Consider the following 27,582-nt stretch of genomic DNA (forward strand, 5'->3'; position numbering starts at 1 on the left):
TTCAATGAATTTACAAAGTTATTGGAGAATAGAGAAGTTTTTTTTCTGAAAAATGAGATGTTACGTCTTTGACCATCTAGCAGTTTCAGAGCAACTCGAGGCTGCAATCAAAACATCCATTAGAGCGCTCCACGTTTCAGAACAAGCAAGCAAGTGGTTGTCAGTGCAGCCAGTAAATCACCTGATCCTATTACAAAATCAATTACTGCAGCACATTTCTATTGCTACACAACCTGATAATGGCAAAATGATATTGGATAGCTACTGCAAGGTCAAGAAAGCTGCTAAGAACATCTGAAATTTGTCTTTTTATCATTTAAGTCCAAATTATACAGCATCCTTTTAATGGTAAAGTTAAAATTTAAAATATAGTTACCTTCTTCGGCTGATTGAGACATTCAATGGATAGTCTCTGCAACTGCTCTGATGTATGACTGCAAGATAGAAGATTGGAGCAGCAGGTCGAACAGCCCAGCCTCTTCATTAAAGAAGAAATAATGCTGCAGCCACAGCCACACATTGACTTGCTCATCAGATGAGTTTATTCGTAAAGAAATTAGGACCAGTACTGTCCCATAAACACTCAAAATTGGCCAGCTGCCTCATTCTGCAGCTCCCTGGCTGAAATTAAGACTGCTAAGCAGAAAGGGGGGGAAAAAAAGTGTTTCTCAAAAAAATATCAGCCAGTCTCATCAGCAAGTAATACCTCATGCTTAAAAAAACATACACATTTTTCCCTCTATCCCTCTTTGCAAAGTAAGCTGCTTTGAAAAGATGGACTGCCTAACAGAGGAGTAAATTCCGGGATGGCAATCTCTCCAAACTGCTTGCTGACTATTCCTTCTGTGGCTCTTGTCACTTCAAGTCTGTTTTACCCTCCCCAGCAGCGCAGCCTATCCAGCCTGGGCCCCAGACAGAGGAGGCTACGCCAGCAGCCAACAGCTGAAAGCCCCACCCCGCGTAGCCCCACGCACTCGCCCACAGCATCCTTGCCCACAGCATCCTCCACGCCGACAAGGGCCTCCGCACCACACGGCCACAGCACAGAGCAGGTTATTGCAGACGTTCGGAGCTGCCAACCTTTTGTAATGCCTCTGCTTGAAAGGGACCTTCCAATTACACAGGAGACCTGTCTGACTGCTACATTCCGAGACTACTTGCAGCATCTGGGAGGAAAAAAAAAAAACCACAAACAAACAAAAAAACCAAACAAAAACCAACCAGCAAAAAGTCTTCTTAAAAAGTCAGAATGCATGAGAAAAATGCTACCCAGGTCTAGCAAATCCTGAAATAAGAATGGCTGCTACAAACCTATGTGAGAAAAACACCAGGAAAAGCCAACAGAAATTTAAACCTGGGAAGAAGCAAGCATGAGAGAATTTATAGTAGAATGTCCAAAGGTACCACAACCAACTCTCAAAGCAAGTTAGAGGTAGATCGTATAAGCAGCTTTATTAAAGTCTTTGAGGAGCCCTTTGCTCTTAGAAAAACAAAAAAGGCAAAACATTCAAATGAGCAGTCAGACATAAACAGGTCTTCTAACCTTTAAAAAGAAGTACACTGCTCAAAATACAGTATTGAATACCTCTCTAATTTAACACACACAAGTAACTTACTGCTGGAAATGTTCTCTCATTTGCAAGAGATACTATATGCAATAAATATAGATTTCTTTTTTCTCTTCATTGAAAAAAATGCAAGTAATATTGTAAAAAGCTCATTTTAATTGGTTTAAGCTGGTATGCAATACTGTTTCTGAAAGTAGAAGGTCTCACATTAACACAACTGCTTAACCCGATTATGGGATAATCTGACTTGAAATAATTGTCACTTACATTTATAGAGCTATCAGTGCTTGTTCCATAGCATCCTCTTTAGCAAAAGGTTAAGAAAAATGCAAGTGATGTGAAAGCAACTGAAATTAATATAGTCACAAAAAAACTTCTCATTTTCACACTGCATTGAAAGCTTAATTTCTCTCCTGCTCTCTCACCCCTCCCTTTTACTCTCTTTCCCCCTCCCTTTCCCTAGTTTAAAGCTGAACTGAGCCTCTCCCTTCACCTTGCTCTGCCCTTTTGATGTTCATGTTTCTATTAAATCAATTTCCAGTAGTATCTATATAGAAGCATGCATAACAAATTGAACAATTAAAAAAAAATCTGCGGTAGAGAAAGACTACAGATGCAAACAAGCAAAATAATGCGGTAACCTTTTACTCGCCTGCTGGAGGTACTGTCTGCTGCATAGAATTTTAAATCCTCATCTGCAGATGCAATTGAGCTGGTATTGCCAAGGACTTTGCTCTTCCTGTGCTGATTCCACACGGCTATTCATCGAAAGAGCACATTATATAGAAAATTTAAAGTAATATCAGGTGAAATTACTTAAATGGCTTGAAAGGAACCAACTTCCAAAAAAAGCAGCTATAGATCTGACCAGCCACATTTCAGAGATATGTCAGACACATTAGTGAAGAAAGTCTTATTGCTGATACATGCTTGCCAGCAATGTGCAGGATGTGGAAGCAGAGAGAGCTAATGAAAAAAATTAATACACAGATTTAAAGTGCAAGGATCATGCTCTAATGCTCAACATTTCACATGTCCTGCATACCACAAAAATCTCTTTTCACAAGCATCTATTGTTTACAAGCTAAGAAAATGTTGTTAAAAGCAACGCCCACATCCCCCTACTTCAAATCCTGGTCTCTCAGTAGACTGCAGATCAGTTCTAAGATAAATATTCTTACTGTACCTGTATTTCTGATGAATAGAAACACTAGCTTTTTCCTTTGGCAGCACATAGTTAAGGATTGCACAGATATATTTCTTAACAAGAAACAGAATAAAGGAAAGCATTAATATTTGGGATAATGATTTTGAGTCTAACAGGGTTAGGAAGTACAAGGGTACTTCACTAGAATTTGTATTATTCTTGGTAGAAATGAAGCATCAGCAGTGAAGTCTGCTATTCATTATTTATGATTTTTTTCCCCTCCTCATGTCAGTTTCCTTAATGTACTATTGATCCCAGGGTGCATGCAGATATAGCATGTCAGTGACTGACAACCAGTTTCACAGGATAAGTATCTAAAACATAAATTAATATTTTTAAGAATGTCAAAGTAATATCGCTGCAGGATTTTATTTTTTTTGCCTATCTATGGACAGCAGAATTGAAGTCCCACTCAGTGACATAGTTGATAAAAATGAACAAACTTTTTTTTCACCCCACCCAGAGCATCATATAGCGTCATTTAAAACATGAAGACAGACTTGCTTAAATTTTACATTGGCGTTACCACTATATTTTGTTTCTTCTACTTTTCTAGTGTCTTATCAGCAAAACTTTCAATGCATCTTTACTCCCTGTAGTATGTTTCACCTGAAATTAAAAGAGCTTGCTATGAATCTTTTTTGTTACTTCCCTGTTTCTAACTAAAGTATTAAATGCATAATGTTCTCCTTCATAATAGTCATTGACAGGACAGAGTCATGAAGACAACATCCTCAGAACTGTGGTTACCTTTGAGAATACCACCTATTTTTATCATTATATTAGCTCTCATGACTTCCACAAACTTAGTCAAGTTCAAACTTAAAAACACAGCAGGATTGTTTATGGTTTTAAAGAAACATTTATCATACTAACAAAGGTTTCTTGCAATATTTTTCATTACAAGCCACAGACCGTTTCTATTTTTAAAAAAAAAGGCAAAGGAGAGATGATTTCATGCTAAGCTAAGGCCATGCTCTCCTGTATGCAAAATCTCAATGGGCAAACAGCCAGACACACTTAGTTAAAGAGCCTGGATGAAACATCACTTGGACACAGAGAGTGGAAAAGACTGTAGACTATGAAAAGTGTAAGTACCAATTAGAAAAAAATGTACAAATATGTACAGAATATATACTTCACTTAATTGTTCACAAGGATATACATATAGAAACAATATATAAATTATGAAACAGTTACTGAACAAATAATCAAATAAATACAACTTTGAACTGGGGGAAAGCCTTCCTACAAAAAGAGATTCTTGCGAAATTGGTGTAGCATATGATTAGTAATACACTATTGCTAATCGCGTGTAGTAGCAAAACCACTATACTATATAGAATTCATTGTAAGGTTTAAGTGTCTAAACATATTGCTAAGATCTAAACATACAACATGCCTGATATACAGTAAAATGCTCAAACTGAAAAAAGCCAACAGGTTTATTTGTTACATATTTAGAAAGAGCAAGAGAATGCAAGAGAATCTACAACTCTAAAGGGTTTAGAAGGACAGAAGATACTTTCCACAACAAATGAACATGTTTCAAGGCAACTCTCTGAAAGATAGTCAGAAACACCAGAGATCCCCAGGGCTTTCCACATGGTCTGGTCAGCTACCCTGCTCTGTCTGCAGCCAGTTCCACTGCCTCAGAAAAGAAATCCAACATGCAGAGCAAGCACATACATTATACTTTTCAACAGCTGGTCAAGAAAAGGGCTGGTTGGTATACTTGCTCGCACATGAATTGATCTTCTCAAAGGTAATACTCAAATCGTTGCTTAGAAAAAAAAAGAAAAAAAAAGCTGTTTTCAATACATACCTAACTTTTAATACAGTCAGAATATACGCTTATTCATGCAAGGCAAAAATTGGTACAAAGTAAGAATGTAGGCTTTTTTAAATTATTTTTCAAATGAAGATGATATCAATCTGAAAGAAATTCTATAAATCTCGTTAAAATAATAAAAGAACTTGTAGTGCCATGAACTGCACCTAAGCTATGTATTTCTTCATAATCCAAAAAGCTGCTTTATTGGTACATATAAAAGACTAAGAGTTCTTTCATATACCAGTACAATAGGTAAATAGATAAAAGATAGCTTCTAATTGAAGGTTTGCTACTGGTAATAAAAACTTTAAAACCCCCTCCATTGGGAGAAGCAGCAAACTGCTTTAAAAATTACATCATCTGCTGCACTCTCAAGATTCCAACTTAAAGATGTGAAAATGGTCTTTGGATGTGCATTCTCATGTCCAAGATAATAAAACAAAACAGAAAGATTTAAAATTAAAAAAAAAAAAAAAAGGCAGTTACAGGATGGATATAAGAAGGAATGTCCAGTTTTACCCAAGACACAAGGCAACAGAAGTGGTGGGTTTCAGCTTCATCAGCTTTTCTCAAGGTCCCTTCCTTCTGTTTGGGGTAGGGAGAGTTGAATGGGTAATCAAGCTCAGGCTCATTATTTCCCCTCTCACACAGGAGGAATAAAAAAAAAAAAAAAAAGGGGGGTGGGTGGGTGGTTGAAGAAGTGGGAGACAACTCTTTGTTTCATAATTGTGCAATTTGTACAAGCTTATGCAGGACAAACACTGGCTGCACCTCCTAAGACCCCCATCTCATACCTGACCCTCTTTGTTGATGACAAGTTTTCTAATTTGAAAAACAAAACATACAAACAGCACCACTCTCCAAAACCCAAATGGTGGTACTCTTCCCAGCTTTACCCATAGACATAAAAAGAAAAACACCGTTCTAGCGTTTGCATTACCAGGAGGTGTTTTCTTTAACTCTTCTGGACATCAGTAGACTTGCCATCTTTCCCCTGTGCATCACAGGCACGTGACCTGAACCCTGGCTTCCAAGAGCATGAAAGCCCTGTGATGCTAGGAGGTTTGGGACTTGTGTTTCACTCATCTGCTTTGAGGTAAGAGTCCACACCGCTGCCATTCTAATTTCTTAACACCATTCACTCCAGGAAATGCAGTGACTTATCCAACTAACTGAACTGACAAACATCTCAGTACAGATACATGATCATCATTAGCTATCCAAATTACAGGCTCCCTTTGCCTAAAACTACATGTACACCGCCTTCTCATTAACTCCATACTGTGTACATATTTTCAGTATTCATCTTGCATGCTGTCCATCTACATGGACTCTCTGCTGGAGAGAAAAAAAAAGGTGACAGGATACCAACTCGTTCTCTATAATTTTGTAAGAACCACTCTATCACTTACCAGACTTGAGATGCGTTTATTCATTATACCCAAGAGACACCCACATACCAACTGCATTTCTTTGTCCCAACTTTGCTACAGTACTCCTCCCAGCTGAAACATCATTTGATATTTATTGCAAGTTGATGCAGCAAGGAAGAAAAAGTTCTTCCTGTATATGATTAAAGTGTTCTCAACATTTATTCCAACATGCTCATGCAGAGCCTAAAAAACAAAGTTAAAAGCGGGGGGGGGGGAGTTAACATATCTTTTAGAGTCAAGGTATTTTGCACTCTAAAATTTAATCGCTCCAATCCACAAGCGTTGCATACTACAGAAAACTGTAGTAAAACTTTTGAAAATCTCCTGTATCTACTCTTACTTAAGGACCATATGTAGGTTAGTCTCCCTACTCTCCTGGCCATGCAAAATCCCCACAGTCTTTCTCACTCTATGTGTTCAGTTGCCTTTATTGCAGGCAAGCAAGGAAACAAGCGGGGGGGGGGGGAGTAAAAAAGGAGAAATCACTAGCATTTCTTTGATGAGTGAGTTCTCCACCCACAGGTCTTGCCTCCCTAGCTAACTTCCCTATACTTCACTCCCCAGAGGAGTCATATTTACCTCTTCAACTGGACTGACTACCTAAGTAAAAATCATACACCTTGAACAATTCCCAGCACCTGCTAAAACAGAAGAAAGTCCTTTCTACCATCTTCAGCTGTATGAGAGGAAAAAAGGTTTAGTCCACACAGTGAGTATAGTCTAATGAGGGTAATCAGTGTGGCGCTTGTGAGGATGTCTCCTGAGAGAGCAGATGATCCAGTGGCAGATTTCTGGATGCCTTTTCTAGTGGGCTTAAGGACAACAGATTTCATAATTTGGCTTGGGAGCTAAAATCACTTAGCTTAAGTAGCACTGTTAATAGACATGTGGTTCCTGGCATTGGATAGAAAGCCTACATTTGAGTCATGAACACAGGCAGCAGCAATCACTCGCACCAAATTAGGTACAGAGCTATTACAGCTAAATATGCGGACATCTGCACAGGAGTTATTCCTCTCCTCTAGTCTGCCCAAATGCACTTACAGCTTTACTGAGTAGTCTCTACTTCCCCTTCTCTTCTCGCCTCTTCCCTAAAAACCATCTGTACAAGACAGTTTTCTACACAGCACAGGAAAACAAGTGGAGATTATAAACCAATCGAATACAAGTAGTCAGTAATCCTTCAAGTAAAGAATAAATTCACACTACCTATATTACCTACTGATTTTCAGTATGCTAAAATATTACCTCATAAGTATTAAAAGTTGTTAAAGATATCCACACATGCCTGTTTTTAACAGCTGGTAATTTTCCTCCTTTAGAGCTCTGGGAAGCAGTTTGGGATAAGCACTTGGCTGACTGTCAAGTTACAACCCAGTATTGAAATAGTTAATATTTTCCTCAGAGGTAACTCTCAGTGCAAGCATTGAATGTTTCTCTCTTTCAGAGCTCTTGTTTCAGGCATCTGCTGATTTAGGAAGAAAACACTATCAATTTATGCTTGGTACTTCTTTTTAAAGGTGACTTAATTATGAGTGCTACCCCTTTTCAAACAGGGGCAATGGAAAAAAAATCCCAAATGAGTGTAGAAGAAAACTGACATCTTATGGAAGGAGGCATGCTGTTCTAACACACTAGCCTGTAATAAATATCACAGAGGAAGCAAGTGGTTGACTGCAAATTTCAGAGCCACCCATTCCCATTACTACTGATGGAGATGAAGATGAGGACAACCGACTTCTCAGAACAGCCACACTGTCACACTGACAGGATGGTAATTTTTCCACAAGAAGCGCAGGATAATAACCAGGCAATTCCTGCTACACCCTTGGAACAGAATGCTGCTGACCTGGCAAGGCTGAAACACGAGTCTTAAATAGTGGTTTTCAACCCCTTTATGCAGGATTGCCACAAGTAACTTAACCCAGACTTTGCATCTGACCCCTGGTCCCCTTGTCTCCCTGGGGCAAAGGTGGAGGGATGAGAAGTAACAGGGACATAATCTTACATTTATGTGTCATGAAAGCCTGATGCTTGCAGAAAGTGTCAGGCCTGCTGTATATGGGCAGACTGACTCCAGTGTCTAGTCACAGGTGGGTGCTGCCAAGTGACATGGAATGAGAGACCACACTCCCTTCCCTGCTACTGGAAGAAGTACCACATCATCCAGCAAGGTGCATTTTTGGCAAGAACTGGCAAAACAGGAGAAAAGCTCTCTGACAAAACAGCCAACCCTTAGATACAGAAATTATCATGTCCCCATGTCAGATCACACCATAAAGCAAGACCCGTAATTCTTTTTGTTCACTGTAATTTCAAGCAATATTCAGAATTACTAAATTCTTTTAAAAATGTAACTTACTCTCATCCATAATCTAGGTCTTAATAAAGCTGCAGATAGAAATCAGCTTTATGAAATTCAGTTTTTCAGCAGTATTTTTTGAAAATGTCAAAACAAAAAATAACACACCAAACCAAATATGTGATTTATCCACGTCTGAGTACAGAGGAAAGCAGACCTTCACTTTCTGGTTAACCAATAGGAATATTTCAAATAAGAAACCTTACAAGCTAATTTCAAAGTTCAAGAGAGAAAGACAACAGCCTTATAAAGATCAATGATCCCACTATATTTCATGTTAAATCAAGAACCATCACAACAATGAAGCTATTCTAACCCTCTGTGCTCTTCAGACTGTGCAGGAAACAAGTGGATTGGCCTTTATTACATTTAAGATGTAGAAAACTCAAAGATGACTGGCTACTTCAAATAAAAGCTTACAACATTAATATAACCATTATCAAGTAACAGACATTTTTTGCCCCATTTCTCTACTCAAGCCTCACCCTCGACCTACAGGCTTACAGTAAGGCAAAAAATTTACTATAAATATTACCTTCTGCAATACTCTGTCTGAAGTCCTTATTCACTGCCAAATGCATTCTCATTACCCCTTTGGAAGTCACGGTCCAGATCTTTCTGCACAGCCTCACCCATGGCTACAGTTAATATAACCTGTATGAGTGAGTCTATTTTTAATTTAGATACAAGTTCATCACAACATACAATTATGTCATCTGCCCTTGTTAACTTTCTGGTGAAAATCTGGGGCTTCATAATCAGAGAAGCTGGCTACATTGAACAGCAGAAAATATTAACAGATGTTGATGTAACAGGATGAAAAAAGCACCTTGCCTGTTCACTTTTTTTCATATGAGATCATCAATCTGGTAATCCTAGAAGGGAAACTGTGTCCTCCAGCTAAAAAAAAGTAAAGGTAATCCAAAGCTATCAGAGAAAGTGAGCGTTTTTCAAACTGTACTTTCTAGAGAATACTTCACATTTCCTTAACAAAGACTAAGTGAACTTCAACTCTAAAAGTAAAACAGATAAAACCACTAAGGCCAACCTAACTCAAGGTAAACAGAAGTTACATTCTTTCATCAACCTCCTCCCAACAAAAAGGAGGTGGCAAAAAAATCCACATACATATAGATGCAGTGCAAAATTTTTCCACAAAAATATGTAGTATGTCAGTTCTTGAACTGGGTTGAGTAGTAAGGAACAACCTATAAGGACACTCCATATTTATGATTGCTGTATACTGCATTTCTTAACACATCTTATAGTACTTTCATCCATTCAAAAATCAGAGACTGATATAAAAAGAACTGAAGAAATAGTTAAATCTTTTCTAAACTATAAAATATATTTGTATTTATCAATTTATCTACAGGACAGAAAACAAAAAGACTATTAGCTTCTCCTTACCTTTTTATGCCATACCATCTACTTTCTACACAGAAAAATTGATGTATTATCATGTGTTAGCTTAACCTAGACAACACCAGTAACAATAGCAGTACAGATGCTTCAGTACAAGCTTTAAGTGTATGCCAGAATGCAAAACTGAAGCACTCTCCATCATAAAAGACACTAGCTAAAAACACACTAGCACAGGCGTATTAACTCCCGCTACAGTCACATCTTGAATTTTGCTGAGCTAGAGTAACCCAGTGTCAATGCTCACCACAGGGAAGCTCACCTGAGGCTGCTGCAGTTTGATGAGCACTGGCAGCAGAACCACCTACACTAGCTTCAAAAACGTACTTCATTCCCCTCTCAGATGTTTCCATCCCCTTGTCATCCCCGGCCTTGTGTTGGCACAAGAATCTGTGCAGACTGCACAGATATTTTGGATGTTCTCTAGATAATTAGTTTTAACCTGCCATAGTTCCGAAATCTAGTTCACTGCACAAATGCTCCAAAACTTCTAGAAGTCAAGAGTCAGAAGCTGATCAGAAGAATTTGTTTCGGTAGCACTGCCTACTTTAAAGTACTAAAAAACTATAGCCTAACACTCGTTTTGATCTTAGCAACAACGTTGCTTATGCCAGGTTACACAGCATTTGATCTCTCGTTTCAAACCCCTCTCCCTCCCATACGGAGGGAAATACAGAGGTGTAATTGTTCATTTAGTTGGACAGGGAAGAATAGGAAAATTGATTTGGATGAAAAATAACCCAGGAAAAAAAGAAGGCCACACTTTATAAGATACCCAATCTAGATCACTGTGCTATGCTACACATGACTTCATCAACATAATAAAGAGGTGGACAGTGAGGTGGAGGGTAGAAGAGAACAGGAGTGACAAAGGGGGCCAGGGGAGGCTGGGGATATTGCTGGTTGAGCCAGCAGGTTTAACACAGGAACTCAAGCACAACCAAATCCATGGATGTTGTACGACATACTGATGAAATCGTTTGTTGCTCTGTTCCTCATTTCCTTGTCTATAAAACAGGACTAATGCTTACTATGCTTAGGGCACTCCGGTAAGGTAAAGAAGTTAAAGACTAAGTTATTTACTTACTATATTAGTAATGAAGAGATAGAAAAGGAGGGATACAATTCTTCTTGAAGACATGAAGAAAAAACAGCTAACAGGAGAAATAAGTAGTTTTCTTTCCTTTTCCTGTAACCAAAGTATAGAAGAAATAAACGTTAAGGGTTTTGACATGATGGTGCCAGCTTGCCAGAGAGAAAGAAGCGCTCAAAACTGAGAGCAGAGTCACAGCAATAAATGTTCTGAACCCTGCTCAGAGGGAGCTCAAGCTGGATGCGCTCTAATGTGCTGCTCAAAGCACTCCAGCCCTTTAATCGTCCATGGTTGCCATTGCATTTGAGCAGCAAGTGGACCCACAGCATTACAGGGGAAGAAGAGAAGAACTGACTCAGAACTAGCACCCTAGCTATACAGGATAATTAGCCATCAATGTAACATGCTAAACAAACTTTCATTATGTATTACCACAACAAGATTTTACTTCTAAATGATGACTAGTTCTTGTGTTTTAAGGCTCATTATTTTCTTGGGTGTTAACATGCTTTAATTAATATCAAGATGTGAAAGACCAATTAAGTAGGGAGGTCACAGTGAGGTCACCTGTGCACATACTGGGAGCTAAGTTTTACATACACACATCTCTCTGCAACCACTTAGCAGTAAGCAGCTAGTGCAGATGAAGCAAGCTATACAAAGTCATGTAAGGTTTAATAAGTTAAAATTAGTAACTGGAAGCAGAAACATGTATACAAGGATCTTGCAAAATTCACATCTGATTACATGCCTTTTAGCAGTTTTTTTTAATAATTAGGAGAAAATATTCAATTTCTCCACAGTTCTGAACATCTTTGGTCCCAGAATATCCAATCTACAAACCATCTTTAGAATACATAGGATTTAATGTTTTTCAAACTTCAGGAAGTACTTTCTCCCTAAAGCAACACCAAGATGAACTGATTAGTGTACAAGTATATACAAGAATCCTAAATGACAAGCACTTCACATTCTAGGTTGATGAGCAGAAAAACTAGCAAGAGATACCTGAACAACTGAGACCCTAAAGAACAAGCAGTTTATCATTCCTGTTAAGATCATGACATTCTTTGCTCCAGACTTCAGACCCAGGTTTGAACAGACTTCAGAAAAACATTTTCCTTGACCTACAACATACAGAAAAGTTAACATGCTCAGCAAAACCTTGACAATCATATCTGAGCTAATTAACAGGACATCTACAGGCACCATTAATAAAAACACTGAAGACTGAAAACTATACTATTAATATTACATTACTATTATCATAATTTACTAACTATAGTACAAGTGAAGCTTTTACCAACGTAATTCTAAGGTGTTTACCTGCAACACAACGTTTTTCTTAAAGATTTTTCACCTAATGGTATTTTTATAACATCTGACAAGCAACACATGGGTGAATGTGATATACTTAGTACGATGCATCCCAAGCAACCCATTCCCAGCTCAGTTTCCTAAGGGTCATATTGAAGAATGTAAAACCTACAGAATAGCACAGGATCTTGTTAGACCAGCTGGGTTTTGTTGTTTGTTTTATTTTTCATTGTTTGGGGGTCGGTATTTTTCCTCTTTGATTTAGTTGGGAGTGGGAGAGAGGGAAACAATGACACCAAGACCTTTTAGAACATAAAAAGAGTATTGTTGTTCATTTTGTGTAGCCATTGTTCAAATATAAACCTCACTTTATTTCATTTATTGTAGCACTGTAAATAGAGTGCTTGAGGACACAGTCAAGGTGAAGTCTCAGTTTGCTCGTGCTTTTTTTTGTCTGCTGTAACATAACTAAATCAACTTCAATTAAATCAAATGCTTTAGTTAATTAATCAGTATAACTAATTTATCATTTGCCATTTACACCTAAGAATTCATACCCTAGAAAATTCCACCCCCTCCCTTTTCGTTAGCTGGTATAACAAGGCATCCAACCCTTCTTCCCTCTCTTGCCCCTCACTGCACAAGCCTGGTCTTACTCTCATTCTTCTACCCCATCACAGCTGCAATGCCATTATGATTTGCTGTATCCACTTCTCAGGATGCCTAGTATATCCTGCATCTCACACATTCCACAACACAAAAAATTTAAGTAATTCTAAAACTCTTAGGCACTAAGCTTTCAAACTGGCATAAAAGAAAACATATACAATCTGAGCACAAATATTGAATTTCTCAGTGACTAAGATTTAAGTCAACAAGACACAAGGAAGAGTTCTCCCACATTGTTTCTTGGAGCTTTTAAATTGATGTATCTGGGAGCTTTTTAATTGATGTATCTTCAGTGTTTCAGTGTTACATAAACATTATACTTCTAGACTTCACCAGCTAGGAATGACTTTATTGAAACACACATGTAATATTCATTTGCAATTCTAGGTTATATTTACTCAGTCAATCACCTTTCCCATGAAGGTGTGCCACTGTCCCTCCCAGTATTGTATTCTAACACCTGGATATGTCGCCTGCATCCATGGCCCTGGTTCACTGCAGTCCAGTTCCCAGACTCTTAACAACCTGACTTTGAGTATTCCCGCTTACAATGGTCAGCCTGGCTTTTATCACAATGCTCTTCAGAGCTACCATACAGTTTGCCACTCCCGAATGCAATGTGGACCTTTCAGAGCAGATACATCCAGCTATGTTACATACTCATCTCAGAACAGCCTTTGAATATTAGTCCCCCTAGCTAAGTAGCAGTATCGTTGGAGCATGTCAGATAAAGTATCCCTAAAGAACTTCAGTTTATGTCATCTTTAGGATATCAAAATCATTTTCTTAGCTTTCTGCAAGTAGTTTCTGTTCCTATCCACTAGTTTTTCTTCTCAGTATTTTAATGCAATGTATGCAATGTAAATAAGTCTTCATGGAACATGTCAATCAGTCACATATTGAACCCATTAGCCAAAACATTGTGTCACTGAGGAGCAGAAAACATTGTATAATCACCTCTAGGTATGAACAATGCCCATAACTCTATTTCAAACCCTCCCTCTCACAGTTTTCAATTGCAAGATTTCAGTTTTATACTAGCATTTCATACAAGTTTAAAAGTTCACCCAAATTTAAGGAAGCATTTCCCTTAAATTTTTCCCAAAAGAATAATTTTCTACTAAAGTTTATATTCAGCTAAATACTTCATCATCCTCCAACAGCTGGCAAATCAGCATATACTTCAAAACTTCAGTTAAAGAGACAACTGCAAGTATGTTAGTAAATATTTGTATATTTTGTGCAACTGAAGCTGAATTATAAACTGGCTTTCTCACCTAAACTAAATTGGTGCTTGTTTACCTTAAAAATGCCTGACTGTAAATTGCGGCAATTGAGAAACTGCTTCATAAGCAGTTCAGTCCACAACGCAGAGATGTTCTGTAATATCATTAGCTGTCTCAATTAAGACCACCCCAGCAGGCAGTCTCAGGATGAGCTTAATCCATGAACCATCCTACAAAAGGTGTCCTTTTGCCATCCCTGCAAGCAGATGGCAGCGGCCACCGTCAAGACAGCTAGGTTGTTTTGTCTCAGGGCAATCATGGCTGCTCTTCAGCTTTATCTCACTGGAGGCAAGTCATCCTCCTAAAGGCCATTCAAGGAAAAGACGACAAACAGCAGCACTCTCTTTTCAGATATTAAAGAATGAAGGGCTGGCTATCATATTAAATCACTAGCTGCAATGTTCTCTTACAAAAAGAACACGTTTGTTCTTTTGCATGATGTTCAGTTCTGGAACAAAGTGGAGTAATATGCACGAAAAGCCGCCCTGGAAATGTAGTGGTATCCCAAAGAAAAAAAAAAAGGAAAAAACTACATGAAGTTACTCATTTGTGTTGTTTGAAGTGTTAAGTTAAGGAACAGAATTCTAAATTCAATTTGCAATTGGTATCCAATTAATTTGCTAGAAAACACCCAAGATCTTTCTGTGGATAATTGTCTAGTGGAAGTACAGTTTCATTTAATTATTCTAAATGCATCTAGCTCCAGATTTGAGCAATAGGAAACATTACACAAAAAGATAAAAAGATTTTTAAAACGGAGTTCCAAAGAGGGGTAAAAAAAAACCACCCAAAAACCACCAACAACACTGATTAATCAAGAGTTACTACAACTCCTTAAAGTAATAATCAACAAAAAAGTATTCTTTTTTGAATGACTGTCCCAGCAGATCCCATTTCAAAAAAAAACATTACTACTTTTTCCACTAAGAATACTTGGGCAGCGGGGTGGAGGGTGTACATGTGTGTTAAATTCTTAAAAGAAAGCTACTTTTCAAGTTAAACCAGAGACAACTGGCAACTTACTGGGCAACTTCACCTTTGCACCTTTTAATTAAACATGTCAAATCATGAAAAACTGATTTTTATGAAATATCTTTTGGAAATAATTAGTGCATTATTTTAAGTTACCTTCATTTTACTGCAAAGTATTTTTGCTAACAAAGTTTACAATGCACACAATTCACATACCAAATAACACAAGCACACAAAAGGTCCAAACAAGGATCAGACTTGATGGACAGATGAAAGCACAGAGGCTGCAAGAAGGGGACAGTATTCCTAAAGTGAGTGTGACCCTTGGCCAAACCCACCAAGAGCAGCTCCCTTTAAAAAGCTCATTCATTAACTACCAAAGACTAATGATTCAGCTGTCTTCCAGGAAGGCAGCTAAGAGTTTTTGCAAGTCTAGTAACTGCTGGCTGGCAGTTGAAGGAAAGGATGTGAGGTGTCTGTGCTCCCTTCCACAACTTAGATCTCCTGTGGGACTAAAATTCAAAAGTTTTAGAGTTCAGCTTGCTTTGTATTAGGTAGCACAGACCAAGTAAGAATCCTGCATAGATCCTAAAATTATGAAAGACTAGTTTTAACAGCAGACAGAACAATGAACAAAGAATATTTCACCATAATTTTACCCTACCCTTAGCTTTACTGAAGACAAACTTGTCTCCATATATCAAAAATCCCAAATAAGTTTACCTTTGAAAGCTACAACTCCTGTGAAGACAAACATCTTCCTATAGTAATTCATACCAGACAAAGCAGCTTATACTGTACCAGTGCTCAAATTTATATGCTAGCTACAGGAGGTCCAATGTATTCATTTTCATGTCTTAAAAGGAATAGCCTAGAAATATTTTCAGGTAATTTCATATGTTACGGGCCTTTTACTGTCACAGAAAAGTAACAAAGAGACTTTAACTCTGCATAACTGACAACCTATCCTGCAGAGAGTCTCTCTGGCAGAGTCTTCTTGGAGGCACGTAGTCATGCATGGGACAAAGGCTACCGACACAAGCTGCAACAACAGAAATGCCAACTATTTCTTCTGAAAAAGTTTTACATCACAGGCAGTTAAATATTGAAGCAGGCTGTCTGGAGAAGCTGTGGAATATCTGTCCTTGGAGATATTAAAAACTTATCCTGAATAGCAACCTTGAGCAACTTCATCTAAGCTGGTCCTGCTTTGAGTGGGGGTCTGAAATAGATGACCTCCAAAGCCCCTCCTAATCTAAATTGCCTTGTGACTCCATGAAACTGAAAAGGAGGAGCAGAGGTGGGGGGAGAGGTCAACTGTACCACATTGTAAAACAATACATTAACACATACACCAGTATACAGACTGATGTTTGATTTTTGCCTGTAAAAATTCAGGAAAGGGTTGTAGAAACCCTTTTAAAATTTTTTTCTTTTAGATAGTCTACTATGTCTCCCCAGTGTTCTTCTGTTCCATCTCCCTATAGTAAAAATTGAGACTTTTTTTTTTAAATGTCAACAGTCAAGAACATCTAATTAACAAAAATTCCATTCTCAAATTTCTTATTAAAAAAAGTCATCACTTGCTTTTACAACAGAAGACCGATAGACCTTTTTAATCTCTTATCAAATGAACTGTACTGGTTTCAGTATTTTAATGATTTACAGCTGACTACCAAAATAGGGAGAAGGCATAAAAGTTCTTTTAAAAAAAAGAAAGGTATAAACAGTATTTGTTTGATGTAATGGAGGTGAAGGCAGGCAACCATACAGAGATGAGGCCAGTGCGATCTAACAGGTAAGAACAGAGGTTATCAAGGTGTGAAGCACCCATCAGTAACAATGCTCAAGCCACTTCAAAGTTTTACATCCTCCAGAGTATGGAGTAGGTACATACTCAGACCCAGGAGGCTTCTCCTGCAGCTGTGCACATGCACTGAAGCACATCCTAGCACTCCACCCAAAGCAAAGAGAGAAGAAAATGCAGGGCATTTCTGATATATTTATTTGGCGCTCCAGTACACTGATAGGAGTCATTAGAAGCTGAACCTTTGACTATCTATTGGATTAGTCCTCCAGCACTGAAACTTTGGCCCCTACTACTGACTATAGAGCCAGATTTTCATTCTGCCCACAAAAAGAAAAAATATCAGACTAGTTTAGACTTAAGGCATCTCAGGAGGTCTCCAATCCAACCTTCTATTCAAATGATGGTTCAATACTGAATTCAGACCAAGTTGCTCAGGGTTTTGTCCAGTCAGGTCTTGAAAACCTCCAAGGACACGGTGGAGGGTTTGCACTTTACAGTCCGAGTATGTCGATGTGTATAGATGCTTACCAATTAAGGATGTAAGAAAAAGGGAATACTGTAAGCAGAACTGAAAAGGAATTCAATAAATGTAACCGCCCGTGCAATTAGAAATGCAAGAGAAAGTCTAATGAGTAAATGATTTTCAAAAATCCCATGCAATTTTTAACAATATGAAGTGTAATATATTCACATTGTGTGTGCGTGTGTGTAAATACACATACACACAGAGGCTTTATATATGCACAAACAGCAGCACAGAAAAGATTTCAAAAGTACCCAATGGTCATGGTATCTCCTCCACTGCCTCCTGGAAGCATTGCCCAAACACTTTTGAAATGGCTTGTTGTACAAGAATAAAATTCAGCATGCAGCAATAGTCTGAGTTGATACAGCAAGAGCAAGACTGCATTTGTAAAGGCCTGATAAAGATGCCGCAGCAATCATGATGCCAGATGATGAGAGCTGGGATGAGAGGTTTAACTATGTGGATAGAATACGAATCTCACAGATTTTCTGCAGGAAGAATCAGGGTGATGGCATGTGCAAAACAACAGCAACCGTTTCCTTCTTTGTGGCGACACACAGTTTTTCAAACCTGTATTGAGACAACGTGAAGTGACGTTGAATGAGGAAGCACAGCTATGTTTCTGGCAGTCTTTCTGTCCAGTGGGCTGCTACAGGTACACAGTCAGTTCCTTATTACTGATCCTACCAGTCAGGCATAAAATTACCCCTTCCCACCTCTGTAAAAACGCAGCGGGGTGGTGTTTCTCAGAATACCACTTGGTCTGGCATTGCCGTGCCAGCAAAGAGAAGCAGAGGAAGACCTGCCACTGGGAGGAGCTGCAGTCACACTCGATTTTAAATCCTCGCCCTTCACTCTGGAGACTGCAAACCTGACGAGTTACTACCATTCCCACACACCAGGTTCTGCCACCCAGACAGAAGCTGCCTGCTTCAGCACACAGAACTGTGACTGAACAAGCACGGAGAACTAATTCTACATTTTGTAAAACAGAAGTCAGACTTTTGGACATCAGTTGTGTTCTCCCCTAGGTCAGTCCAAAGTTTTGTCTGAAGCTATACTGTCTGAAGCAAGCACAGAGAAAGGAGTAACCCAAGTACAAAAAAGGTACTAGCTTCCCTGAATCCACAAGTGTGATAAACCAAACAGTTTCTCCATAATGCCACTTTCAACAAAAGACGAAGTACTGCAAATAAAAAAAGAAATTAAAAAAATCCCCTCCTATCGATGTTTATTCCTTTGATCACAACTTCACAAATCAGACAAAAGAAACACTTCAGTCTTCACCATGCTATCTACCAACGGGAAACAACAATGACTGAAAGCCTGGAATGGCAGCTTACAACAAAAGGCTGAAGAAACCAGAGTTGTTCAGTTTGAAGCAGTGCTTCTCCACCTTTTTTTGCTGCTGAGCCTAGCACAGCACAGCAGAAGCCTCGAGGTTCAGTGTGGCTCCTTCCACGGGGCACCCCCAGGCCACGGCCACCCTTCCCTCTGTGGCTGCCACCCCCTCAGCCTCCAGCGCAGGAGCACTCCCAAGCCCTACAGCATTGATATGGCCAGGCCTTAGACACGCACAGCTCTCTCGTGGTCGCACAGTCCCTCCTTGGCAAGACGCAAGTTATAAAGCATGAACTTCTGAGCACTGGCAATGCACCACAGCTGACACACAAGCCCCCTCAGAGCATTATATGGCCCAGCAGAGCCAGAAAGTGATTTTAGATTTTAATGATTTTAGATGAAGCTGTCTCGCTGCTGGACGCCCGCACCCATCACTGCTGACGATGCTACAGCACCACATGGATTTGTTAACCTCTGGCTTGGATGACATGAGTGAGGATAGGAAAACAGCACTCTTTAAAAGCAAAAAGCATGTGTGTATGGAGGAAAGAAACTAAAAACTGTTTATCCTATCTACAGCAAATATAGAGGGGGAAAAAAATGGAACTGAGCTGCAGGAAAGGTGACACTGAGAAGAAGGGGGCAAAGCCGTAGAGTAAGTCTATAGATCACAAAGTGGCAGAAGAAACTGGCTAGGGAAAATAATGGACTTTCCTTCACAGAAGACTCCAAAAAAGAGATCAAAACATTCCTGACAGACACTGGTCTAGATACAATAGATTTTTGTCTTGAGGAAGAAGGGTCTCAATGATCTCCCCAGTCCCTTTTGGCCCTATTTTCTCTTCATGACCACATGTGACAAGATAACAGGAGGTCAATACAATATCTAATAACATTTTACACAGGACCGACTGTCACAAAACAATCAACATTTTGGTAAATCCATGAGAGGCCTTAGCAGTGCAGCTGGCAGTGCTCTCTAGTGGAGATAAAGGAGGAAACGCTTCAGAGTTCAAAGCCATGACGACTTCCAGAAACAGTAAATAAAATCATTTTTGCTGTATTTCAAAGATCTAATTTAAATAATCACAATTCATTGTAAACATCAATACTGGTATTCAAAGCTGAAGAGGTAAAATCAGAGTGAACACCTTCAAAACATAGGTTTCCTAAATATCTACAAAAGATAAAGCTTTTTTTTTTTTCTTCATAAGCTCAGTACATTGCTTCTTACTGACTTAGTTCACTACAGGCATACGATAGAACAAGGAAGGGACTGGAGAACATCATTACACAATATCTAAAGTGTGCTTTACTATCCATATCCAAAAGCAATAGATACTACAGGTAACTACTGCAAAACTTTAAAATAGATGGATGATAAACTAGAACATAGATGAAGTGGAGCCCCTCTAGTGTACTCCTCCATTACTAACATTACAGTTGATGCTGCTTCAGAAAGATCACATCATACAAACACAGCACAGTACTTAACTCTAAATAGAACAACAATAACTTGCAACCATAGGCAGGGGTTTTTTTATTGCAAAATTTGATATCAGGAGTTAAAGAAGCTAAAAGTCTTGCTAAGAGCTTTGTCAAACACATGCATTTTTCAGTGCAACACTCTGGTGACAAAACAAAAACAGTATCCTTATCACACTGACATGCCGATAAGTCACTGACGTTGACTCCCCTTGTCTCAACATTGCCATGGGTGTAACATCTCAGTTGCATACTTTTGAGATCTTCTGACCCCCACACTCCAAAATCTTAATGTTATGCTAAAATTATTTTCTCAACAGTACAGTTACACATCCAAGATAACAGGAAGAGAACGAACTGTTTCAGGTTGTCTGTTAAGATGACCTAGGAGATTCTGGATCATCTGAATCTGGAGATTCAGAGCTAAATCTTTGAGTTTTTAGTGTTGCCTCTTCCTTTTTATTTTGAAGGAGGAAATGAGACTGGTGAATAACTCCTGTGGGCTGACAAATTTTGGATCAAAGTGGATGCTAATTATCAGAGCTGGTAACAGAGAACAGAATGGGAATGTCGAGATTATCTTTTCTGATTTCATATACAGCAGTAGAAATTCTAAATCCCATTTAGGTTCTCAGTTATATCTGTGCAGCCTTAAAACCTTCACATCAAAACTTAAAGGGCATTTTCAATGTAATCTAAACTTATTCTTTACAGTTACATAGGTCTAGTTCTACTGAACAGAACTGAACAAAAGTCTGTAACTGCTGGATAAGGAGGAAATTATTTCAGCAATTTAGCAGTAACATGAAGAAAACAAACGCGTGCCATAGCATACAGACAAAGCTACAGGGAGAATAATTTCAAGTTTACAAAGGTGCCGAAATTTAAGCTACGGTCACTGAGAAAGATTAAGAGTTATTTGTGCATTTTGATCACCAACTGTCCAAACAGACAATCATAAAGAGGTGATAAAGAGGTAAGGCATTTCATTGAGCTTGTCCTGTGTGAAAGATGGAGATGATTTAACAGATGTATGAATGCCAGTGTGTGCTTACAGATATTGATGTGATTAGGACGACTTTGGTGGAAACATTAAGCAACAAAACAGCCTACATATTAATCCATGTATGTTCTCAGTTTTCTATAAGAAAGTCTCAAGAGCCTCCCTGAGGTCCCTGCTTTTTATCAGTTAACTGAGGGAAAAGGAAGAAGCAATTGTACACAACCTCACACGAAGACTAAGACATACAAAACATTAATAGGCCATTAACAGAGCATTTAACATTGATCTTTTGGTCCCATCAAGGCTTATTCTCCTAGCATCTGTCTGAAACTACCACCAATGATGCCCTGGCTGTAGAGGATTTTTATTTTTCTTTCCATTTTTTATAAGCATTGGAATAACCAATTTTTCAGGATGCAAAAGTTCCCATGAGTAATCCACGATAACCTCAAACATTTCCAACCCAGAGAATCTAGCTACTCGCACAACAATTCTGTTTTGCAATTGGAAGAGAGATTAAACAGAAATGGCAAGGCATTTTTTCAATGACACTTTCAGAGACTGAGACTTCACCTCTTCTGGTAGGGGTAATGAAGGTAATGTAACATTATCTCCTCTCAGACTAAAGAAAAACTACTGCATAGGCAAAAACTTATTACTGACCATGTACACCAGTCTTTTAATGGCTTGCATGCCATTAAATTAGGTATGTAAAGTTAGAGAAGCTTATTCTGTTAGTGTTCTAAGGCAGTACTCTCCATACCTATTTTTGCACCATGATTTACAAAGGAAAAAACCTCACAGAGCAACATATATGTAGATACCTGTGGAAAGGCAGCTAAATTTACAGTAATGGGAATCTGCAGTGTCAAAAGAGATAGCATGCCAAGTTTTCTACTGAAACAGCTGAAGAGCCTAGCAATCAGTCTCTGATATTAAGAAGGGTTTGCAATTTTATTTCCTGTCTGGTTTAGTTTGCATAAGATTAAAGAATGGTGTGTCAAAGCAACTCTTACAGTCCCTGGGGTCTTTCAAATTCTTTGAACAGTCAATCTAATTTTAGCACCAGGTATGGAAAACTAGCAATACTGTTTACTTACCTTGTACCAGCAGACAGAATAAATTTTGCTTTCTAGCAAGCAGAACATCACTGAAGTGGATAAACATCAAGAAATTCCCCAGCATGGTCTTGGATAAGGGTCTGTGCCAAAGGCATATAACATTTTTCTATGGTAATATGGATGTGTAGCTAATTGTGAGAGACACAAATAGAGCAAGTACTATGGTCTACAGCACCATACCTGTCATTCTACTGTATGCCCAGAACCCAATAGACCCCTTTGAAGCAGTTGGTCAATTCATCTATATATATACCTATAATATATATGATTTCTCACACGTGTAAGCTCCACTGATCCAGGCCTTTGTTATTTTAAGAGTGAATTACCACAGGGTACTGGATGGGCAGACAATTCTTGGGACAACTTTGAAACTACTCTTGAGGAGAACATGTCTCAGGTTCTCAGTAACATGGTGCATACAGCCACCCAGCTTTTTGTGCAATACTCTAGTAAATTGAGATGTTCATAGAACAGCTAAATCTGTGTCTGCATCCAGATTCATATGCAGAATTGTTAAATTACCCTGCAAGATCTTTCAGTTCTGTGGCCAAAATATTTTTATGATATTAATATTTAAACAGGAAAATAAATACTGCATTCATTATATGTAGCTTCTTATTTTAACTGGATAAAACTCATTTTTTTATAATCCATGCCAACAATTTCCAATAGTTTGAGGTATCATATTATCAGTATAATACTAAATTCCAATCTCACAAAAAAAAAAAAAGAGAGAGAAACTATTACTGTAAGAGTTAGCAAAGCCAGCAAGTCTAAACTAAGAGAAGACAAAAGACTCTCCAGAAGATATCAGGCACCTTTCAAAATAAGAAGTTTATCAGTAACCTTATCCATTTCCCACAACTGAGACATTATTATCATTTCCAGGTTGGCTATCAACTCAAGTTTGGCCCATGACATAAAATTCTATCTAACTAATAAGAAAGAATAATGGAAGCACTTACTAGAGAAGGAAGGGCTGTTTGCTTTATACTTCCCATTTGTTTGCTAACAAAACATTCTGTCCAACTTTATAAAATAGCAGCACTCAGAATGAACAAACAGAAAAGAATTAAAACTTAAATGGGACACAGTACTCTCTCCCAGTAACCACCAGTTCAATAGCAAAGCACAAAAAGGTAAGAGTAAAAATGAAACTGACTTTAAATTGACCAATTTTGTTAAAAAAAGACAACCGTCTGGCAAAAGAATTCTACTTTAATCTAATCTGAGGAGTATTTCCTTCCAAAAATCTGGGTGTCCTTTATCCAAATTCCCAAAATCGAAACAAAGGAAAAAAGTCAATCCTTTCTAATGGCATACTGCATGCTAAACCCTCCTGCTGGCTGCTATTTAAATTAGCATGTTAAATTAGCATGACAGTATTCAAAGACCTGCAAAACCTATACTTAGAATAAACAATATATAAGCCAGCTGACAGGCACCAGGAGCAGATCCAGGTGCTCCAGACACCAATGTCCACCAAGACGTGGGTTCCTGAAGCTCTGCTTCTGCTTGTGTTCAGGTACTGTAATTCTACCCACACAAAGCAGAAGGATCCCATTCCTTCGTGCAATGGTAACAGGAGCATCTGTAACATACTATTTTTAGAAGCAACTAGTCCACTGCCAGCTGAGAGAGGAATGAAGAGCTGCAGGCCAGAACACCAGATCTGCCTGCTAGCTACAACATCCCTCTGTCCTTCACTACTACCTAGAAGATGGACTCAAACTGAGACAAGCTTGCTAGAGCCATTTTTTGCCTCTCCTCACCTTGCTTCAAGATCTCCTGGACACTCACAGCAGTTTTTGCCTGTGCTGTTTCCAGTCCCAGGCAGGCAATGCTTTGTGGATTACACTCTGGTGATGTCTGCAGGCTTCTCTTTGCAGCCCGCAGGCTTCTCTTTGCAGCCCACAGGCTCGAGCATTTTGTAGACAGCTCAAGGCTTTGATTGTGTCACATAATGGTAGGTGCCAAAAACCAAAATTTAGGCCTATAATTCATATGTCTTCACTTAATCCTGTTCAAAAATTCTTTCCAATTAATTTGACTCACAGGATGAAAGGTGTGTATGTGAGCACCAAATGATTTCTTGGCTTTTGTATCTACTCCTAAGAGTGCAGTACCATTATTCATATCTAAACTGTACACTGGAAATTAGAGTGAAGCACTAGTTCATTAAATGACAATTCTAGCATGAGAAATTTTCAAGCATTAAAAACCAGCATGTCTTCTTGGACATTTTGTGAAATTCATTTCAGACATGGGAAATGAGCAACATTTTCAAATAAAGTTTGAACAGTCTATCTTACAGACAGTGATTTACACGATCCATATAGGGCATTTAACAGATCTTAGAAGTCAACCCATATTCAAAAGAAGAACGGTAAGTACTAACATCTTTTCTCAGAAGTCTGAGCATTTTGATAAAGTTTCTTCAGAATTCTTTGCAAACTGCATTAAAAATTATAGGCAACGCCTTCACATCAGGAGAGGGGGAAAGGAATGACAATTATTGTACCTGACATTTAAAGTCAAAAACTCCACAGAGCTCACTTTCCAGAGATCACGTCACATAACTGCACCTTTCAAACTCTAGTAAAAACAACTAATGTTTTTTGAAGATCCTGCATTCGGTTTCTATGAAACACCAAACTCAAAGAAAGATAAATCAAGGTCTTTGCTTCCTTTGAGGGCAAAGAAAAAAAGTGTGCAATTCTAGCAATAAGGTATCAGCATGAAAACTTGTAGCAACGCCTGTCAGCCTACCCTTGGAGGAACCAAACTGTCACTGAACTTGCAGTAAATACTCATCAGTGTCAATACATATTGATGCATTCCTTCTTTCAATTTTGTCTTTAAAGTTTTAAAAATTCACATGCAGAATCTGCCAGCCCTCCTTGAGCTACAGGTACAAGCCATTCATATGCATTCTTTGCAATCAGGAACGGCTTTAATTCAAGTGTTTTACTACACGTAAGTCACATGGGAGCTTCAACATGAGACATACCTATACAAAGTTTAATTTCAGAATAATCTTGAGGTCATATATTTGTGCTTATTTGCTACTAGAGGTGTGCTAGGTATATACCACAGTGGAGCTGTACACTGAACTGACATAGTTCTTACCAAAGCTGGAGGGTCAGCATTCATTTAATGTCATATAACAACTGATGCAGACCAATTGTATGGATTTAAGTAGTGGCCCAGTTATCCCTGCATTTGTGACAGCTGAAATAACAGGAAGAACAACTTGGGCCTGGGGAGTTGATTGTTTGGTTTGTTGGTGTGGTCTTTTTCCTTGAGGAGTAGGAAAAAGGATATAGTCGCACCTTAAAATTTTACTGTGAAACTTTAGTGTGTGTGCCTCACACATCGAGAAAGGCAAACACAGAGCCATTCAAGAGCTCTATCTTATTTTTAGCATAACTATTATCCACAGTGCACTATAGACACATTCTTTTTCTTCTCTCCGCATTCAACCCCTCAAATAAATCCCCTTTATTGGATTATGGATTAATGCAGCAACTATAGCAGTAAGCTGTTTCCATGAGAGTGAAAAAAACATAAGATGTGGACCATTAAGCACAGCAACTTATCATTTGGAGTTCGTGGGCCTGTCTTGGATATTGCGTGCATTACAGGAAAACAATATTTATGTTTCATTAAATGTGTTTTGAACAATACCAACAGGACAGAAATTTAGCACCTGCTAAAACAGTTACACAAACACTGAAGTAATTAATATAAACTTCTGTTTTCATTAAAACATCTCACGTCCAATAAAACTAATAGCAACTCATTTTAAGTCACTGCTCCTATTAAACAATGAATAGTTATACACATGTTAAAGACCACATTACCTTAAGAATATTACAGAAATTACAGACTGCCATTTGAATGCAGAATGGTGAACTACTGGTGCTGCTTCTTTTCCACAAAGAAAACTTTATTATTATACTACCATCACAGACTGTGATACCCTGAAACAAATACAAATACTCAGAATACCATTTACCCAAAGATCTTTGAACATTTTACAGATGTGTCTAAGTACTGTCATTTTATAGGGGACAAGGCACAAAAAGGAATATTGTGCTCTTAAATCAGAGAATCTCAGAGAAAGTCAGTGGCAGAAGCTAGGGATATAAACCCCAGTTCTTCCAACTGTCATGCCACTGCTCTGTCTACATCTCCATGCCCAAAAGACTGATGAAAAAGGCAGCTACTCAAGTTAAAAATAACTTCCAATTAGCAAGGCAGTAATAAAGACAGAAGCTCTATGGAAACCAAATGAGCCAGAGTCTTACTCAAGGCAGAACTAGACTCTAAGCTGAGAAATGGAACGTTGTAAGTCCAGGTTAACATTATGCCCAAATCAAGTGAAATTGAGTTTTCTAAGACAACAATTTTGGTCTGGAGAACAGTGTTAGAAGCACTGATACTATAAAGCAAAAGTTCTCTTCTATTAGTCAAACTGATGTAGCTGAAGAGACCAGGTACAGAAGACGTCCAGATTTCAAAGAGACAGAGAACGACCTTCAGAACAACTTCAAGTTGAGAGTATGAGCTCTGATTTCATCTGGGCTATGTTAATTAATATGAGGTAGCTGAAAACCTGTGGAACAGAGAAAGATTTTTTCAAGGAAGATGGGAAAAGTTAAAATGCCTTTGTCATTCAAGGAGGGCAAAACAGACAATTACTATTTACCTGTGACATACCAAAGATTCAAAGGAGTGGGAAAGTTTATGCCATTCCACAGAACTCCTCTTTTGAGGCCATGATAGGCTGCATAATCCCATACTTATAGACCCAGATTTGTCTTCTGAAGGTTCCTTTAGGCCCACCTTGGTTAAAACTCCAACTAATCAGTTTCTCTTGATACCTTGTTTGCCTAAAAGAATAGATCGGTTAGGTCTTTTCTCATTTGTAGATGTGAGTTCATTTGGGTGCTTAGCAGTTGTTTGCTTTCCCTCCCTTTACTCCAATAAGAACATTTGGTGAACCGTATTGAGCACACTACATTCTGGTGTGTGAATATGTAAGACCCACAGATTTTGTTTATTTTAGTGGGGAGGAGAGCAAATATTTACCATAGGATGGTGAAGATTCATTGGCAAGCTTTGCATTTC

The 27,582-nt window shown here is 38.5% G+C and overlaps 1 protein-coding gene across 7 annotated transcripts in view; it reads right to left on the minus strand.

Annotated features, from left to right (window-relative positions):
* Window positions 1-27,582, minus strand: part of FBXW7 (F-box and WD repeat domain containing 7) — a 195,604-nt gene that overhangs the window by 148,183 nt on the left and 19,839 nt on the right. The window contains exon 1 of one of the 7 annotated variants that reach the window (XR_011325037.1): window positions 377-650. The exons of 2 other annotated variants lie outside the window; for them this stretch is intronic. Coding sequence is in view for 4 of the 5 variants with exons in the window: in XM_069785243.1 (XP_069641344.1) it covers window positions 377-532 (156 nt within the window). In the remaining variant the exon portion in view is untranslated. Of the gene's footprint in view, window positions 1-376; window positions 651-27,582 lie in introns of those variants that run through there. 4 more of the 7 variants (XM_069785243.1, XM_069785250.1, XM_069785303.1 and 1 more) reach the window with 4 other exon arrangements.

This window comes from Haliaeetus albicilla, chromosome 1 (genome assembly GCF_947461875.1).
Source record: "Haliaeetus albicilla chromosome 1, bHalAlb1.1, whole genome shotgun sequence".
NCBI classification, from domain to species: Eukaryota; Metazoa; Chordata; class Aves; order Accipitriformes; family Accipitridae; genus Haliaeetus; species Haliaeetus albicilla.